Source organism: Corvus hawaiiensis, chromosome 20 (assembly GCF_020740725.1).
Source record: "Corvus hawaiiensis isolate bCorHaw1 chromosome 20, bCorHaw1.pri.cur, whole genome shotgun sequence".
NCBI lineage: Eukaryota > Metazoa > Chordata > Aves > Passeriformes > Corvidae > Corvus > Corvus hawaiiensis.
Window position 1 is genome coordinate 6,986,596 of NC_063232.1, and position 18,883 is coordinate 7,005,478.

At 44.4% G+C, this 18,883-nt stretch overlaps 1 protein-coding gene and 1 long non-coding RNA gene across 8 annotated transcripts in view; both read right to left on the reverse strand.

Moving 5' to 3' along the window:
* Positions 1-4,675, reverse strand: part of COL26A1 (collagen type XXVI alpha 1 chain) — a 167,180-nt gene extending 162,505 nt beyond the window's left edge. For 5 of the 7 annotated variants that reach the window (XM_048324817.1, XM_048324818.1, XM_048324816.1 and 2 more), the window contains exon 1: positions 4,222-4,674. In XM_048324817.1, coding sequence (XP_048180774.1) covers positions 4,222-4,373 — 152 coding nt within the window. In that variant the 5' untranslated portion in view covers positions 4,374-4,674. Of the gene's footprint in view, positions 1-4,221 lie in introns of all 7 variants that reach the window. The other 2 variants (XM_048324819.1, XM_048324814.1) reach the window with 1 other exon arrangement.
* A 2,199-nt stretch (positions 4,676-6,874) lies between these two features.
* On the reverse strand, positions 6,875-14,425 carry LOC125336128. The gene is made up of 4 exons (XR_007207660.1): positions 14,335-14,425; positions 13,923-13,994; positions 7,883-7,992; positions 6,875-6,996 (listed from the first exon to the last, which is right to left on the reverse strand). It is a non-coding gene; the product is annotated as an uncharacterized LOC125336128 (long non-coding RNA).
* Between the last annotated feature and the right edge of the window lie 4,458 nt (positions 14,426-18,883).

Consider the following 18,883-nt stretch of genomic DNA (forward strand, 5'->3'; position numbering starts at 1 on the left):
AGATACAATTCTGAAGGCATTCTGACAGACTGCATAAATAGGGATACTTATTCATAGACCACCTTTTAGTACTAAGAACAGGCTTCTATCACATAAAGAGACCCACAGTATTTAAAAGCACTAAAACCTCACCTCAGAGGCTGGAGGTTGCTACATTACAGTGCAGTTGTGCTGGGGAGGGGAAATTCCAGCCCAGCACATGTGTAGCTGTAGGGCCAGACTCAACACAGGCAGTTATTTTGGAAAGAAAACATCTACCTACAAGAGGTCCACCCAGACATCTTGATCTTGAGAGCCAGACATTCAAGTGACCTGTTAGGAAACTGGTTCCTGAAGGAATAATTGACAGCATATTTCAAGCACCAACACTTTGGGTTTCTTGGGGAAGCAAGACAAGCTGCAGTACTGGAAAGCTGATGTCTGTTTAAATATCATTCCCATGTCAAAGTAGCTCACAGAGCATGTTTAACTATTCCATGGAATCCACAGCCAAGTGATGTGCCCTCTGACATGGAGTAAACCATTGGTAAAGAAGCAATTGGATCCCAGGTCTCACTCTCCTCAGCTGTGCTCTGAGGCACAACAAGATACGGGTAAAGGCCACCTGGCCTTCCATGTCAAAGCCTCTGCCTCTGGCAGCCAAATACTTACAGATTCCAGCTGACAGATATTACTTTCCTCTCCATATCCATCCACAAGAAACATCACTGCTGTAGGAAGCACTGGGAATTACTGTGACCAAACGTGTAATTACCATTAGAATGTGGATAAGAATCCCTATTCGTACAGTCCTGTTATTTGTCACATCATGGTTCTAATGCTCGCTAACAGGAAGAAGTTTTTAGGCTGAGAAGTGTTTTGAAGACCAAACTACCACAGTTCGACTCGCATCCACCCCAAATGACTTTTGTGATAGTATTGTAATGATCCCAGTAAAAAAAATTATCATCCTACATTGCTTTTGGGTTCATGTTTTCGGGTTTTCTTTCAGCCATCTCCACTTCTCATCCAAAGACGTTTCCAGTCTAAGCCCTGCATCTACTCTCAGAAGTTTCTCACTCCCACAATTAAGCTCACAAGGGCTCAGTGCATGACTAATTAGAAAGTACAGGAAAATAGAACGAGGAGTTGGGAGAAAACCAACCCCAAAGACGACTAACACAGAGGCAGGTGTTCCTTGACAACTGAACTACTTCCAGCATGGGAACAAGCTTCCCTTAACTCAGTTAGCAAAGCTCCTCAAAGCTTGGAGGACGATTTCTCCTTGGCAGGCAGCCCCTCCATTCTTATGCTTCCAGAAAGGCCCTCTTCCCATTCATCGCCTTAACACAGCAGCAAGTTCAAAATACATGCACTGAATGGGAATTTCAAGCTAAACTATGAGGCTGTTGCAGTCTATACAATGCCAACAGACACTGCTGCCTGGATTTCAGTCACTAGCACTTGCACATCAAAAGTTCAAAGCAATTCAAGCACATGCAAAGATAGACTGCAAGTGTCTTTGGTCTAATAACCAAGACCTATCAACTGAAGCCAACCAGATGACAGAATATTCATTTAAAAAAGAAAAAAAAGGAAACGAAGAACACATTGTTCCTTCAGAACAAGTATTCCATGGCTTCACTTTGAAGAATGTGAATACTTGTATTTTTTTCCTCCAAATTTCCCTTCACCACCACCCCAAGCTTTTTACACTGTCCAGGGCTGTATTTTTCTGGCAGGAAACATGTTCAGCAGTCCTCAGAGCCTCAGGAGCCCATCTCTGAGCCAGCCTTCAACCTAGATACCAAGGGCTGTATCAGCACAAAGGACTCCAGAAATTTCCCCTTTTGGAGAAATACAACTCTTATGACAAGTTAATTTTTAAAAACTTGATAGCAGATTCCCAAACAGCTCAATCACTTGTTGATCGAGGACAGGAAAAGACAACTGCAGATGATGCAGTCGTGTGTCCTGCATCAAGGAAACCTGTCATCCATACAGCATCACATCAGTATGTGCTGCAATGTACCAACACCTGGAACTGCAGCAGGAATTTCAAGGCTCTGTCCCTGCTTATTTTTGACTCAGGAAAAGTGCCAGAAGTCACTGGACAAAGCACACACTGGGAAGGTTGAAGAAAAGATGGTGAGAATGGCCATATAGTGCCATGAATAGCAATCACCTTCCCATCATCTTGTCTCCTCCACAGTCTCTCCAAAGCAGTGGCCAGAAAGCTTTGCTGTAATGGAGCTGCTGTTGCTCCACATAAATCAGATGCTACCAAGATCCCCTTGGTTTTGATGGCAAAAGGGACACTGAACAACATAAAAACCAGACTCTGATTCAGACCTTGAAAAAAGGCTTCGCACCCACATAGATCAGTGTTGGACTTGGAGCAAAAGCCTCATTCCTCATGGACCATATTAAATCCAGAAAAGTCCAGCTAGCCCAACCTGAAGCTGCACCCGGCAGGAGACTTCCCTCAAAAGTCCAACACTGTGGCTGGGGAAAGTTTTCCCACACAGATTTTCCCATCAGAAAGTGAAGCTGTTAGACATTTGCCAACAGCAAAACTTCACCACTCAAGGGGAAATTAAAACATACAAAGATTGCTTCAACGTGTGATATTTGACTGAGCACTTGAATTTTTCTTTCACAGCATTCACTGGTGCTTTTTTCCTCCCTTCAGTTTTTTACTTCCCCCTCTGCATTAAACTAGAACGGAAGATTCTCACATGGCAAAGTTCCATCAGACATAAAAAATAAATAAAGAAAATCTACCAGCCTTCCCCAACATCATTGTTTAAATCAGGTTTATGTGGTTTTACACAACGCTTTATAGACTTGAAGAGGGACACGTTCCCCTGACAAAGCATCACCTATCCAAACCACTGAGGCATGGGAAAACTGTGCAAGAGTGTGAACTGGGGAAGGTCTTTGGTGAGCAGAGTCCACACTCATGTAAGCGTGGTAGCTCTGAACAAAGATCTGCAGGCTAATAGATATGTAAGACAAATGACATGTGGTTCTCATTGCAGCTCATGCTTTGGGAAGGGGGTACCTTGGAAGAGATCCAGCTGGGATAGGTTTATCCCATTACTCTCCTATAATTTTCTGCCGTTTCAAACCCTTTGACAGTTGCTGTAGTTTAACATCACACCCCCTGCAGCCCCAGGCCTGTCTGACAGCGCAGCGGACAAAGCCACCCCCCCTCGGGGGGGAATCCGCACCATATGCGAGCCCCGTGCAAGGCACAGGGCTGGTGGCCGCCCCAGCACCTCCGACACGTAAATCCAGGGTGTTCATGCCTTTTCCCGATCCCCAGCCCAAATAAGCGGTGCTAACAGAAGCACTCCTCCACAGCAGCACAACTCACGCAGACTAGGTATTAGCAAGGGAGAAGGCAAAGAGGTAGAGACAGGATGGACGAGCCCTGAATATTAAATCTAAAGTCCGCATTTAAGGGAATGACAGGGAAAAAAAAGAAAATAGTGAAATTCAAGAACAACTGAAATCAGGTTAAGCCACTCTCTTGCTTTATACAGTGCAGCTCATTCATCTGAACAGCTGTTTCACCTCTAGAGAAATACCCAGAGAAAACAGAGGGGAGGGGGAGAAGCCTAAACTGTTTGCTCTACTGAAGCAGTAAGATACAGTAAATCAAACCTGATTTATACTAAGTTTATAAGAAATTGGGTTTGGGTGGGGGGAGAGGAGAAGAGTGGGAGGTTTGGTTTTAAACAGCTACTTGGAAGTTGCAGCTCTTGAAGAGAGATCTGTAATTAAGGGCTTTCCTTTGTTGAGCTGAACAAGTTTCTCCTCGCAGCCGAGGGCTATAACAGTTCCCTCTGCCGGCATCCCCAGTGTCCCGGCTCAGGAGGTTTTCCTGCTCCGCACTGTGCAGGGGCACGCAGCCCCGGCAAAGCCCCTTCCCCTCCCCGACGGGTTGGGCGCGGCAGGGGGAGAGTTTGTGGGCTTCATTTACCCCAGCTCAGCTCCTCGATTCCCCAGCCGCTCTCTGCCCCAGGAGGCGGACACTGCTGCGGGCAGGTAGGGAGCGTCCCGCACCCCACTGAGGATGCGGGCAGCCCAGCCTGGCTCGCCGAGGGCCAGCAGCCCAGCACGCCCCTGCACCCTTCGAGGGACTGCTGCCCGCGGCTTTGCCGTGCCCGTTTGTCCCCCCGGAGCCACCGGCGGGGCGCAGCCTCCTCGCCCGGAGGCGGACCCGGTCTTACTCACCGGCGACTGGCGAAGCCGCTGCCCGGCGAGCCGGAGCTCTGCTCCGGGTAGTTGTGCTGCAGCGTTGATGCTGGGAATTGATAGAGGAAGCCAGTGCCCAGCGCGCATCCATGCAGGCAGCAGCACCAGGACAAGAAAAGAGCAAGCTGCATTTTTGCAAGAACGGGGTTTTCCTACCGCCTCCCCCTTTCCCTCTTACACTGCACGGCAGGCCCGGGGCCACACCGTGCTCCCCCGGCCGGGGTCACGGCAGGATCCCACGGCACGGAGGTGCCCCCGGGAGCGGGGAGCACGGGGCAGGCGTGCCGGGGACACAGGGATGGCTGCTCCGGCTCCCAAAGGGAAGCCCCGTCCTTCGGCAAGCCGAGCCCCGGCGGCGGCGGCTGCTGCCCGCGCAGGGGGTCCGGGGCCAGCGCGGCTCGATGCTCCCAGGGCGCACACTCAGCCCCGGATGCCTTTTCAAATTTGGCGAGGTTGGCCCGACTCCGTCAAAGGGGGCGTGGGGCTTCGGCGTTAACCCTTGCCAGGCCTCGCGGCAGACCCCGCTGCGAAGGGGTTCCGTCGGGGCAGGAGCCCGGCCCGGGGCACAGGAGCCGCGGTCCCGCAGGGCACGGAACGCGCGGGGCTGCGCCTTGCCCGGGGCACAGCTGGGAGCACCCCGCGGGCTGGGGGCGCCCGGGGAGCCCCAGTCCCCACCCCAAACCAAGGCATCACACACACCCATGTGTTTCCCTGATTAACCGAGAGCCAGGTCGAATGGAACCCACTGCTCAGCAGTGCAGCCCAAATACCCAAAAGCTGGTGCCTGCTGCCACGTTCATAGATAACTTCGGCTGCCGAAGTTACACATATAAAGTAGGAAATAAGTAATTTTTAAGACACTTCATTCACAAGGTAAGCGGTGAGAAAGTGAGCTCTGCTTCACCACGTGCATCTTGCTCATTCTGGCATCACTCAGGTAGAGACAATGGTTTAGTGGTGAACATGACAGTGTGATGTTGACTGTTGGACTCGATGATCTTAGAGATCTTTTCCAGCCTTCATGATTCTATGATTCACACACAAGCACTCCCTTTGCCACCAATTCCCACAGACCCCCTTGGTTTATTACCCAGGATGGCCCTGAGCTTGAAGAATTGCACAGTCAACCCCAGGTGGGAGGAACATTTTTGCAGTTGTAGAAGGATGTGGATGTTTCGCGATGGCAGCACCCCAAGAAGGAAGGCAGCAGCAAGACTCCCTCTCTGTACAGCAGCTGAGTTTGTGTTTCAAACCCTTGTACATCCCCCATTTTACAACAGTGTCACGACCCCATTTGCTGGCTCAGTGTCCCCTTCCCAGCTCCAGAGGAACCTGGGCTGTTGCAGCTCACTGACTGGGCAAGCAACTTCTCTGCACCAAACACGTCAAGCAGGGAATTAATTTTTAAGATGACACAACTGTCTTTCTAAGTTTTTACCCTCAGATCCTGCAAGCTCACGATACCCCCTCTGCACCTTCACTGTTTGTGCAGTCAGCCAAAGACAGCCCTGATGTACCACTGAAAGCAGGTCTCTTGCTAGGGTATTCTAGGGGCCCAAAGGCAGAGACCCTCTTCCCTCGAGGGCAATACAATCCCTGCAAGATGCTTCAGCTGAAAAATGTTCCCTACAAGACACTGGGAAAACCCAGTATCTTGTATCTGGCATTTGCCCCCAGCCACAGGTGAGCACCTACCCCTTCCCCCATGGTGCCCACCTCCAGAGCTTGCACACAGAGATAAATAGCCCCTGGCTGGAGCCTGTAACCAGACAAGTTTAGACTGCAAATGAGGCACCAGGTTTTTAAACAGCCGATGTCATTAATCACTGGAGCAAATCACACAAGGAGGCAGAGGTGCAGTTTGCACTGCAGCTCAGCACAGCCTCCCTGGGCTGCCCTGCAGCTGCTCCCGGCTGTCCCAGACCCAGAGCTGGGGTGGGCAATGGACCTGCACTCTCTGAGCCCAAAGGGACCTAAAAGATCTGTTCCAGCAGCACTGGACCACCAAGCCCGCTCAGAAACAGACACTATTTATTTACAAAAAGCCCTCAGTGCCTGAAGCCAGGACGTAACAGGGCCCTCTGTCCCCAGCCCTGGCTCAGAGCGGCCTGAGCACTCTTCCCTTTAGAATCCCCTCACCTCCAGCAAGGGGAACATTTTTCCTTCCCTTCTCTCACCCCCAAGAAAGCACACAGCTCCCAGAAACTCACCCTGGCATGTTCAGCCTTTCAGCCATGCTGCTCAGTCAGTCCTCTGGAAACTCCTCCTCAGCCTGACAAGGCAACAAAAGAAGAGACTTACTCTCTGCTCTGCCCTTTCAGCTGGACTACAAACCACTCCAAATTCAGTCTTCTCCTAGAAAATGAGTCAGGAAGAGCAAAACACTGAGCAGTTCTCTGAGACCCCCTCCCCTTCAATCTGGGTGCTCATCCTCAGCTCTGTGTGCACAGACAAAGTGGGTGCAGCTGGACCTCCACCCCAGCAGTTCATTGCAGCACCAGACTGGATGTTGAGGGCAGGGTTCAGCCTTTTGTCCCAAACACACCTCCCTCTCCTGACAGGCTCAGATAGATCATTTATCAACATTATTTAACAACACTGAACAGCACCAGTGGCTTTCTGACCCATTCTCCTGGCCTGGGTTAGACCCTTCGGAAGCTCTTCATAGTCTTCAAGTCTTAACTTTCCAAAAGCATTTTATTTTCGGCTGCATAGAAAATTTGCTGCTTCAGCCTTCACTGATTTTGCAAGACCCTAGGAGATATTAAACACAGGTGATTAGACGAGACATGATTCTGGCAAATTATTAGAGACATCTGTAGGAAGCTAATGGTCTTCCTATTTCATGAACTGAGAGAGTGGAGACCAGAGGTCAAATGACTTTGCTCAAGACTGCAAAGAGCTAAAGGCAGAGCCAGAAACAGAGCTCAGATCTCCAGACTCCCATTATTTCTGCCCTGTCCCTAGCGCACACTTGCTTCTACTCTGTATGGCTGATTTAAAATGAAAATGAAGAATTGACTTCCAAGCTGTTTCTGGAAAGAGAGAAGAAAGGGTGATATTGTCTACTGTAAGGGGAGAATTAAAGATGACATTTCATTTTAGTCCTTTGGATATGCGTAATATAATCAAACACAATAGCAGTAATAAATGAATTTTTTTTCTCCCCATGGTGCTTACGAGTGCAACATATTCTAACAATTTCTCAAAACTATGTTGATAAATTGGAAACACAGTGATGGAGGTAACAAAGACAGCCAACAAAAACATAATCCCTTCAATTTATCAGAGCGACTGGCTTTGAGAAGAAAACCCTTGAAATCTGAACAGTCCTATTCTTATAAACCAGATGTAATATATTTAAAATAGAAAGCTACACTTTGTATGCCTGTGCATAAGCATGTTAATTAAAGATCTGCCCTTTAGCCCTGCAAGCAGGGCTAAATAAATTATTTGGATGCATTTCACCAATTCAGTTCAAGATGAAAGAGGCAGATGCACACTGGAAAGCCATGACACAGGGCAGCACTGGGGGAAATAAGTAAAGAGGTAAGGGGCAGGTTTTCATTTACCAACCCTGTGAGATTTGCTGTCATAAAAAAGAAATCCTTGGAGAGCTGTCCTCCTGCACTCTGCTCACCTGCTAAGCAAATGCCAGCCTTACACTGTCATGTCAGAAGAATAATCCATTGGACATGGATCATGCGGGCACATGGAATGTGTTTCAGCTTCCCAGTCCATTGGGCAAACCTGAGACGAAGATATCAAAAACTGTTCTGAAAAAACATCTATAATTTCTTTAACCATACACACCCTGCATGCAAGCCAACCAGTAAATGAAGTGGTGGAAAATACAGACAATAAAAGGAATAATCAAAATTTAGTCTGATTTTTGTTCGGTTGAAGGGGAAAAACTGGGATGATACAGCAAAAGAGGGATCTGTGGCACAAAAAGGCAGAAAAGCACTGTCGTACGTGTAAGCAGACTGCAGCTCCACAACCGAAATGCCATCTCAACTCTTCAGCACCACTTAGAGTATTACAAAAGTCAGTAATTAGCCGAAAAAAAGAGTCACAATGTTGTTAGAATCATGGCAAACAAATTTTGAAAGGCCAATCCCTAATATTTTTGAGTGCACTTTTCATGTGGATACTAAGAAGAGACAAAAGGAAAAGCAGCTTTGTTCTGGTTGATAAAACCTTGAAGAGCTTTAGAATTATGAAGTGTCCTTTTGAAGCTAGAATGAAGTCATTGATAAGATCACGTAAACTCAAAAATAATTTAGATAAACCCCTTCTAGCTTCCCAAAATGCCTAGATCATTGTGATATACAAAGCATTCAAGAAACCTTGGAAAATTGAAAGAGATGGATAAGAGGTTAGTAACAGTAAGAGTTCAAGACCTCTATTATAAATTAAATTATAAGATTACTAAGGTTATTGCAACACATCTATTACTGGGGAGTCAAACTAAACCTGAGCCAGACTGAAAATTTTATGGGACTATGGAGATTTTTCTTTTAAGCTAGTAGATAGCTATTGTGTGACATTTCTTGCATTTGACCAGGAATAAATCAATTACAATTCAAAACGGAATAGAACTGAAAGAAGTCTCACACAAGGAGTTTAGCATACAGCAAACATGACAGACAGTGTTATTGTGTGAAGCATTAGAAATTATTTAGAAGTCATGAATGGCAAAATTCATTGACCAGAGATGAGAACTTTGCCTGAGTGAAGCACTTGTGTGGGTATTATAAAGTTATACAGGGGATAAAATAACTCAGATTGAAGCATAATTCAGCAGATGGAAAATGTGATGACTCAACTGATCAGCAAGACAATGCCTGTGTCTGGTAGAATTATACATACTCTGAGCATTATTGTGTCCTGGGAAAAATGATTTATGTCACCTTTGATGTCAGGCACTGATCTGCACAGGCACAGGGAGTTTGTGGACACACCCTTGATCCATCAGAATCATCAAGAATGCAGTAGAGCAGGGGTGCACACAGGTGTGATACAGACAATGCAGAAAGGCTACTGCACTCAGACCTGCCAGAGTAGAAACACATTCAGAAGTAGCCAGGAAAGACTGTAAGAGTTACCTAATCCTTCTTCCTTCTCCCAGTAAGAAGGCAGGATCTGTTATATATAGATTATTGTTGGCACAAATTTTTCTGCCCTGTTCTGAAAGATCTTAAGATAGAAAGTCTCCGTGGTCATCTGAAAACATATTTCAAATGTTTGTGCTCTGTTCTGGTAGGTTTTCTTAGCATCCAACCTCATTCTGGTTTACTGCAACTTAAGCTCTTAATGGCTCACTTTTTTTCATTATGGATATAGAAAACTATTCCTCCTCTCTTTGAAGAGATTTTTAATTCTTCAACATAGTTTAAAAAATGTTTTAATAATGTTCCTTGTCTTCTAGAAGCAAAATAATGGCAGTTTCTCCAGGTCACGTCAGATAGTTCTAATTCTTTCTGGTATTTTACTCTGGATTTTCCAACTATTCTATTCTCTACATCTATTTTACAGTGTCCATGACCTATATTTCTGTGGAATACCACTGTCCTGCTGAGGATTTGCCTTTTTGACATCTGTACATCATTGTTAATCCATGTTTAGTTTGGGATTCTCTACCTTTTCCACAGAACTGCTAGCCTGACATTCCTTCATCCTGTACTTTCTAGTAAAAATTATTCCTGCCAAAGCATAGTGCCCTGCAGTTGTCCTTAATGAGTTTCATCTAATTTTATTCAGATTATATCACCAATTTGTCAAGATCACTTGAAATTTTAATCCTGCCTTCCAGTACTCTTGCATTCAGTTCCAGCTTTGCCTCATCTACAGATTTAATAAGTATGCTCTCACTTCTATGGCTGAGGTCACTAAAGAAAACATTGGGAGGTCTGTCCCCATGTCTGTATCCTCAAACCATGTTCCTGTTCATTAACTGTTCATTAACCATCACTGAGTCACTGATCTTGCTTGATGCTGTACAGGACATAAACACTGATAATATAAATTCTCCAGACCACAGAGAATCCTGAACTTCTACAACAAAACAAAGTACTTTGTAACATGCAGTGGAACAGCTACCAGAGACCAGGCTGCAATTTTTATTGGAGTCACTGACTATAGGATATCCAGATTCAGTGGGCTTAGCTGATTTGAAAACCTGTCCTGAGTCATGGACTCCCTGAACCTCAAAGAAGGAAGGACTTTCATGACCAAGGAATGTCTCAGTTTTTTACTCTGGCCCTGAAATTCTCCTACTTCTCTTCATTTCCCCATGGCCCCAGGTTGCTTGACTTGAGGAACCCAATATGAGTGGGAGTCTGAATTCCCCTTCTGTACTGTGCAAGTCATATAAGAGATAGTGGGCTCATTCCCTTCCTCACAAAATACACAAGTAAATGCACACAAAACAGATAAGAAAGGAGTTATGGAAATAAGCACCCTCATCCCAGCTCCTGCACATCTGAGGCACTGCCACCTGCCCTGTGGAATCAAGGAAAACAACTGGTGGGGATGCAAGTGGAGAGACTGGTGTCCCCTTTCATCTACCCAGAAAATCTGAATGTTCTAGCCATATTTTTACAGCTTTTATTGATTTTTTTTTTTAAATCTCCTAGGAACTTTCTCCATGGGCCATGACAATGAGGCCTAACCACAACAGTCTGCTTTTCTTAGCTGGCTTTCACAGGGCCCCTAGAAGTTGGCTTTGGTCCTTCAAAAATTTGTGGGCTGCAAGCTGAAAATTGCTGCACTTGGTCCCATTGTATATGGACCACCACATCCACAGCAGGATCCTGTCCAGCTAAGAGCTGAAATTGCCTCAAGTATTTTCACTTTAGGTGTCTGCAGTCAAGGTGGATTAACAGCAGCCATGTGCTTTCTCCCTCTTCTCTCCCTGCCTTTTTCCACAAGCTCCTTACCTGTCAGCCCTCTGTCTTCACATTGCAAACTTTTTGTGAGTCAGTGCCTCCCTGCACCATCCTTGCCCATGGACCTACCACACAGGCTGCAGGACCTTCCTTTTCCTCCTTGCTGCAGGTGTTTCCCAGAGCCTGCTCCAGCATGGCTTCCACTGTCCGTGTGTAACTGTCCAACAGTCACAATCCCATTGTCACTCTCCTATTTTCCTTACAGTTCTATCTTCACCTTATCCTGCACATTCACAGGATTCCTGCAGGATATCCTGCAGATTCACAGGACCCCTCTGATAACTGACATTACATATTTATTGGAGCATTCACACGAACCTCTCCCTTCTCTGTCTTCATTCTTTTCCTAAGATCCTATTTTTCAATTTAACTCTTCTTGTTTTCATAGACTTTGTCTGTTTCAATGTGATTAATCACCTTCATTATTTTAAAATCATTTAAAATCACTGCAAGATCTCTTTTTAAAAAAGATAATACCAAAGCTCTTCAGTCCTGCTTTATAATTCAGAGCTGAAAGGCACAGTATTAATGTCATTTTTCCTGCTTTATCCCTTAATCATATCCTCCTTAGGTAGAGTGAGCAGTACTGAAAAGAGCACTCTCAACAAGAACTCACCAGTGGTTTAGGTAATAACAATAACACCTTTTTGATATATATTCTGTTCTTACTGTAATGCAGCCCAACATCCTGTTCAGTTGTTGGGGTCTTTTTTTTTCTACAGCTGTGTGTTAGGCTGGGAGCTCTGGGGATTATTTAAAGAGAATATTTTCCAGATTTATCCATTTACCTTTATGAACATTTTGGTCTCCTCATTCTAAGGGGAGCAATCATACAAGCAAACGCCAGCACTGTTCAGTGGCACTGTCTTGCTCTTTAGCTGGCTCTCTACCCAGTCTCCTCTCTTGAACCTGACAGATCCCTCCATGGAAGCAATAAAAAGGCAGCTAAGGTGCTAAATACGAAAGATTGCAGGCATTAAAGGATAAAGTCACTGCAAAGCAATAGGTTCCAAGTATTTCTTGGCTAAGCACATGTACACTAATGCTAGCTTAGGTGTTCACAGAGTACTCCATTGTCAGCAATGGATTCCACACCTAATGGGCTTGGTTTCTAAAATCCATTCCTCTTCCAGGGCCTCGCTTCCATTTTTAAATGACCCAAGCTGGAGCTACTAAATTGTACTTTACAGATATCCAGCTCCACACACAGAACACAAATCTCTTTTACCACAAGAAATGTTCTTCATCTCTCTGTTTTCTCTTCTGCCTAAGGGAGATCAATCTCTCTACAGACACAAAACCAATCCCCAAATAATCCTTTGGGATTACACTGGCTCACAGCCCCTCATGCCACAGGGTCTCAGGCAGGAAGGATACATGGACTGTCAGTCTACACCCAGAAAGTATCTGGTTGAACTCCCTGACCTACCAGAGCCATCAGGAAATCTCTCGGTGCCTCCCTTTGTAACACAGGGTTCAGTGCTCTGTTATGTATCATGGCTATTGTAAGGATAACAGGAATGGAATAAAAAATGACATGGTATAAATAGTAACAACAATGAAAGAAGAGAAATAAAAATAAAAGCAGCAAGATGAGATGTAATCTAAAGAGAGATATAAATTGTTCTTTGGCAGAAAGGAAATTATAAAGTCTGCAAGACACTATGAAATGTTTAAACTGATTGTTGCCCAAAAAAAGAAATAAAAGCTTTTGACCAGACTAAGGAGATTTTTGGTATGTGATGGAATGGTAGGACAGGACTATCAGCCTTGCTGTGTGCCTGGATAGAAGTGGCTCCCAGCATTTTTTGGCTCAATTCAGAGCATTTAACTCTCAGATTGTTGTAAGAAACCCAGTGCAGTGCCCCAATGTAGGGTGATGCCCTGTTCTGCATTGAAAACAGGTGTTCAGCTGGCTGCATTCTGGTGGAGCATAAGAAATTTGTCCCAGATTTTCTGGACATGATCTCTAGGTAATACTTGCCCTTTTTTTCAGACGTTTCAGTAAAACCAGATAATTGTTCACGTACTGAGCCTTCCCTGAATGGACTGACAATAGATTTACAGAGCTGAGCTGTAGGTTGGGCAGGGGGGCGATCCTGGCCAGTGTGCATGGGAGGTGAGTGGACTTTGGTGCTGTAGTTATGGAGCATTTCTGGGAACAACCACAGTTTGTTGGGACCAGGACACTCCAGCTGTGGCTGCAACCTACAGAGGTGCAGTCCCTGGCTGGGGATACGGAGAACAACAGCCTTGATAACCCAACCACTCATTTCCATCGTTTTGAAGCTGTGTTAGGTGAAGAACTACATTAACAAAAACCCTCCACCGTGTTTATTCATGTTAAATGGCTTTGAGATACAGTTTCTTCGAAAGGTCCTCTACAATCAATCTCCATTGTCCTGTATATACTTGCAGAAGATAACAGCTTCATTAAAATATGGTGTGCTATTAACTGCAGTAAATATATAGCCTTAAACCTTAAAATGTAATGCAATTAAATAAGAAATATGAACGTAAGGAGGTTTAAGTGCAATCAACCACTGACATACACATTTGATTTGAATTAAAAAACACACACAGAGGGAAATAAAGGGCCTCCGTACATACTTGGATAACAGGAAATCCCCTGGACATAAAAATAGTGAATTTAAGAATGGAGAACATAAAGGTCTAGTTCAAATTAAAGATTTTATGACTGAGGACTCCATTAAATCTTTGAACACTTACAGTAAAGAGTTTGGAATGCTTCCAGTCCAATTCTTTATGTTCTCACAAGTGACAGATTATACTTCTGAACTTCTATGGCAAAAGAAAGAAAGAGTGATTGTATTAATCCATCTAAATCTGCAGGTTGCTAATTAAGATGAAAACTATAACAATCTGTGCTTAGGTGAAGCATAGTAATTTTATAACCCAGCTCAAGACAGCATCACTAGCTAAGCCAAAAGTAGATTTAAGTTCTCAAATTATTGAAGAACAATAAATAATGAACCACTTAAGACTACCTGCTCAACAATCTGTATTAAATATGAACTCTTTTATATAGCCCAGTCTACCTTGCTTTTTATATTTCCAAGACATTCCTCGTGCTGTCTAAAATACAGAGTACAACACAGTGACACAGTGCTTCAAACCTTACCTGCAGCAGTGGAAGGAGGTTCAGTCACAGCAGGTCTGCAGTGGCAGGCCCCGTTCAGAGGGCCAGTCTCACACACATGAGTTTCTGTAGCCCAGAGATATTAAGGAGGGAATTTCAAATGAGTTTGCAAGTGAGCCAAGCATTGGAAACTAATGCACCACTTTTACTAGGTTTTAAAGGGAATTGAGGCAAAATTATCAAGCCTAAATCTTTTAAAGTCTAGGGTGTAGAGTTAAGAATTCATCACTGCATCCAGGTACCTAAGCAAAGGAGCAAGGATTTTATTCCAGACTTCTCAAAACATACTAATTGCTGGTATAAATCTGTTGTCACTAATGGCATATTGCCAAGAGGTAATTGAGCCTTAAATGAAAATGAATGTGAGACATGCGAAAAGACAGCTGATTTGACCCAGGGTGTTAGCAGAAACATAATGCCTGGAAGGATCGTGGGGTTAAGGAACTCCTGTGCTTGCCCACAAACTCCAAAGTAACACATAAGTCAAACCAGAGAACGAAACCGAGAGAAAACAAAATCTTCCTGTCAGTGGGCTCTCCTCTCCTATAGGGCACATGGCAGTCTCTCTAAAGACACTACACACTGCTTTGCTTTCTTTCTATGAAGTCATTGAGGTTCTGGCCTTGAGTGAATAACCAGATCAGACAACGTTAATAAATGCCGTCTCTTCCCAGACCAACACGGGTGGCAAACACCACAGCTGCCAGTGAGAAACAAAGCTGACTTTGAAATCTTGTATTCAAAACAAAAAGCATACGGGTCTAATAGAAAAGGTTCCAAGGGCCCTTGTGAATCACACACAACAATTACCCTGTGATTGTCTTCTTTCAGTACTTTCAGGTCTGCCACCTCTGACAGCATTTTTACAAAATATTAAGGAAGATTTTTCACCCCGCCCAACAAGGCTGCCACGCTCCTTCTTTTAAGAGTAAAGGTCGCCCAACACATCCCAGCACAATATTCCTCATTTCTCACCATCAGGCTGTGTTTCTCTTTGCCTACCCTCACAAACAGGTATTGGGAACACAAATTTAGGAGGTCTGACTAACGGTATGAATTATGAAAGCATGGTTTAATTCCAGGTACATCCTCACAGAAGCCAAAAGAAATGGTCCCATCCTTGTCCCATTTGGCCACACCCCTGCTGGTCCTTTTCTGTTAGCACCAGCCTTTTGTGCAGTTTTGCAGTAAATGGGTTTGTGGAGCTGATTCTTTTATTTTCTTTTTTTAATCCCAGAGCCATCAGGCTAGTTCTCAATTTAATCTGTTCCATCTCAACAGGTAATTGGGAGGAAGCTGGATGGAGAACTGGGGATATGAAGGGAGGCAAATACTAATCTTTGAGTGGTGATACAAGTTAATGTCATATGTAAAAGAGCATATATCCAGTGTAAATTAGAGTTCAGGCTCTGTCAACAGGCAATGAAGACTCCTAAACAGATGCTTCCAATGGTAATCCAGAATACCTAAACCAGAAGCCTAAAATTAAACAGCATGAATATGACAAGCCCATAGTGTCTCAGTACTGTAATTCCCACAAAGAGCGGAGGGTCTATTTATAAATGCAAATGATCTGGGCTTTAGCAGACCTACTTTTGCTTAATGTTTTTTTTCCATGGAAAAACTGAAACCTTCCCCTGTGAGGGGCAGTGAAAACCCTCTGAAGGGTTCTCCTGCTAACATAATAAACAGCTGTGGGTTCTTTCCTCCTTAATGCTGTTTTTCTAGGGGTCCCTCTCTGATGAATTAGCATTCCCAGTAGATTGTGGCAAACAATCCCACACACCACATTTTAGGAAATGGTACTTCTTGGAACTGATTGGTTTGGTCTGCCTTAACGCAGGCAAGTTAACACCACATTATCAAATGGACTGAGGTCACCAACCTCCACCAGATGATCTGCTTGATCCTTTTCCGACCAAAAGAAAAAGAAAAAGAAAATGAAAAAGCTTGGATTCCTTACAGAAATCTGAGTGCTCCAAGCTGGAAGCAGTAGGCTTGGTCACTCACAGCCCACCCACCTACAGATCAAGATGGACTGGAACAACCTCCTCCATAAGCTAGAAAAGTGAAGGGGGTTGGGAGGTGGGAGGAAGAGTTTCATATTTCATCTACCACTTTTAATAGAAAACAGAATGCGGTGGGGGGTTGAAAGGAAAATGGCAAATCCCTGAAGATCCTAAGTGTTGGCCTTGCAAGCCAAAGCTGTCAATCACACCGTGTGCCCTCCAACTCTACTTCTTGAAAGGAAGGAAAGGAAGGAGGAACAGACTGGCACATTCAGCCACTAGGTGTTACTGTTGCTCCACGGACTTTAGAATAAGGAACACGTCTATCAGAGGCATCATCTGCAGCTGCACCTGAAGATTTAAACCATGGAAACAAACTCCTACTTCTGGATTCACATATTGTGACTCACAAATCAGAGCACTATGGTGTCTTTTCTTGGGGGGGGCCATAGAGGCAGGCTGATGCTCCTTGGGTTTGTTTTTACGTCTCTGCTTTGTTTCTCCATCTATAAAATGGAAATAAAGATCCTCATCTCCCCTGGAAGGACTTTGAGGCCACAGATCAATCAGAGTTGAAGTCCTCGACAATCTGTTGGCATGAACAAAGCAATAAGGTTTTGCATTAGCTTTTCCTGTTGATTCCAGAATAGGTTTCCTGAGAGAGACTGAACCAAGTGTTGCCCTGCAGACTGGTGACAAAGAGCAGGACTCCACTGCACCCCTCTCAATGCACCTTAATGTCCTGTTTCCCTTTAGTCTCTTGCCATAGCTTCACCCTAAGATTCTTCCAGAGAGCAGCCACACTTCATCCAAACCATCATTTACTTAATCAACTGTGCTGTGAGCCCCAGAGACACATCCCTGCCCTGAGATTCTTAAGCAACAAGCTTCGAGACTACAGTATTGATTTTCTCCTTAATTTTTAGTAACAGGCTACAATGCTCAAAAATAGCTGTTCCTTCCTCTCAATTCCTGTATTCCATGCCTTGCCACCAGGTGAACCAGTATAAATAAATGGACGATGTAATGCAGGTCCCTGTCTGCGCCCACTGAAGAGCTGTTTGTGCACACACACAATAAATGTCATGCAACACACAGCAACCAGGCAGAGCCTTCCCTTCTCGGTGAGCTGTGCCATGTGGTTGTACTTCTAACCCAGGCAGCATTTTCACACACAACCGGAGCGCTCCAGGGCATGTTTTCCAAAGTTTGGAAACATTGCTACAGTACATTAAACAAAGTACCAATACTGAGCTGCAAATGCTTATGAAAAAACTTTTTTGAGTTGTTTTCATAGGAAAATTTTTATGTGCCACATTAAATGAAATACAATGCAAACTTAAAATATCGCTCTCTGAAAGACTGAATGGTTTGCAAGTGCTCAAGTATTATCTGAAAGCTGGCTGGCATTACATTTTACTGCTGCTTCCAGTAAAACCAATGGGTCTCTACCTTGGAGGCAAATATCCTCTGATCTGCAATTCAGGCAAAAAGCATCACTTGCCCCCACACAGCAATCACTGTCTCTCACTCAAGTTCTCACTGGCATTTCTAGAGGGAAAAACTGCTTTATTGAAATGTTATTGATACCTTGCAGTGGCTTTTGGCTTTTGAAGGAAGAAGGAGGATTTTTACAAGGAAAATCACCTGAAGATGATATTTTTTGCTTGCTAGCAAAACATTATGGTGGAAAACCTGCCATCTAATAAATGCAAGACATAAAGACCATTACCAGCATTGTCTGGAAGTAGTTCACTTACTGCTGGGGTTTTCTCTCTGCTGCAGTCTGACAAAGAGTTTTAAATCAGTGAAGGAAAATGATTTACACACGTGTGCTCTCAGCAAACTATACACCAGGAACTAACATAGTTTTGCCCATATGTCTAATGCAGATGCTGATAACATCAAATGTGCTTGACTTAGATGCCTTTGAAAACAGTCACCCTAAGTGGCTTGAAAGCTTAATTTCCACTTTCTAAAGTGACTGCAAACCCTAAATCACATGGATAAATCCAAAAATTGTACTCTTAGTCAGCTATGCTCTCCTTACTCTTCAGTGGCTAATATAAACACACAAAGACCCTATCTGACACTCCATCTAAAAATTAATCCTAATTGCTTTCTGGGCAGCTGCACAAACAGCCAATTTTACCCAGTTTCAGTTACCTCTTATGCTTTTTTTTCTCCTTCTTCTGTGCTGCTGTCCACAATAGGACCCTTTATAAGACATTTCTCTTTGTGTGCTAGTGTCAGCTAATACCACATGCTAGCCAAGTCCTGGTTCTTCTCTCTGGGCCACCCTTTCTGTCTTTCCTTTGGAAGTTGAGAGTCTGAAATGTGGAAAACAACAAAGCTGCAGAAAGGATTAACTATGAGTTGTCCCAGCACACAATTCACAATGGTGAATTTGGTCCCGAATCACACACAAATCTTCACAAACAGAAAACACACATCCAGTCTGCTACAGTAGAATCAATTTCATGGGTAGTTGCAGCTACTGCTTTTTCATTGTCTTAGTCCCA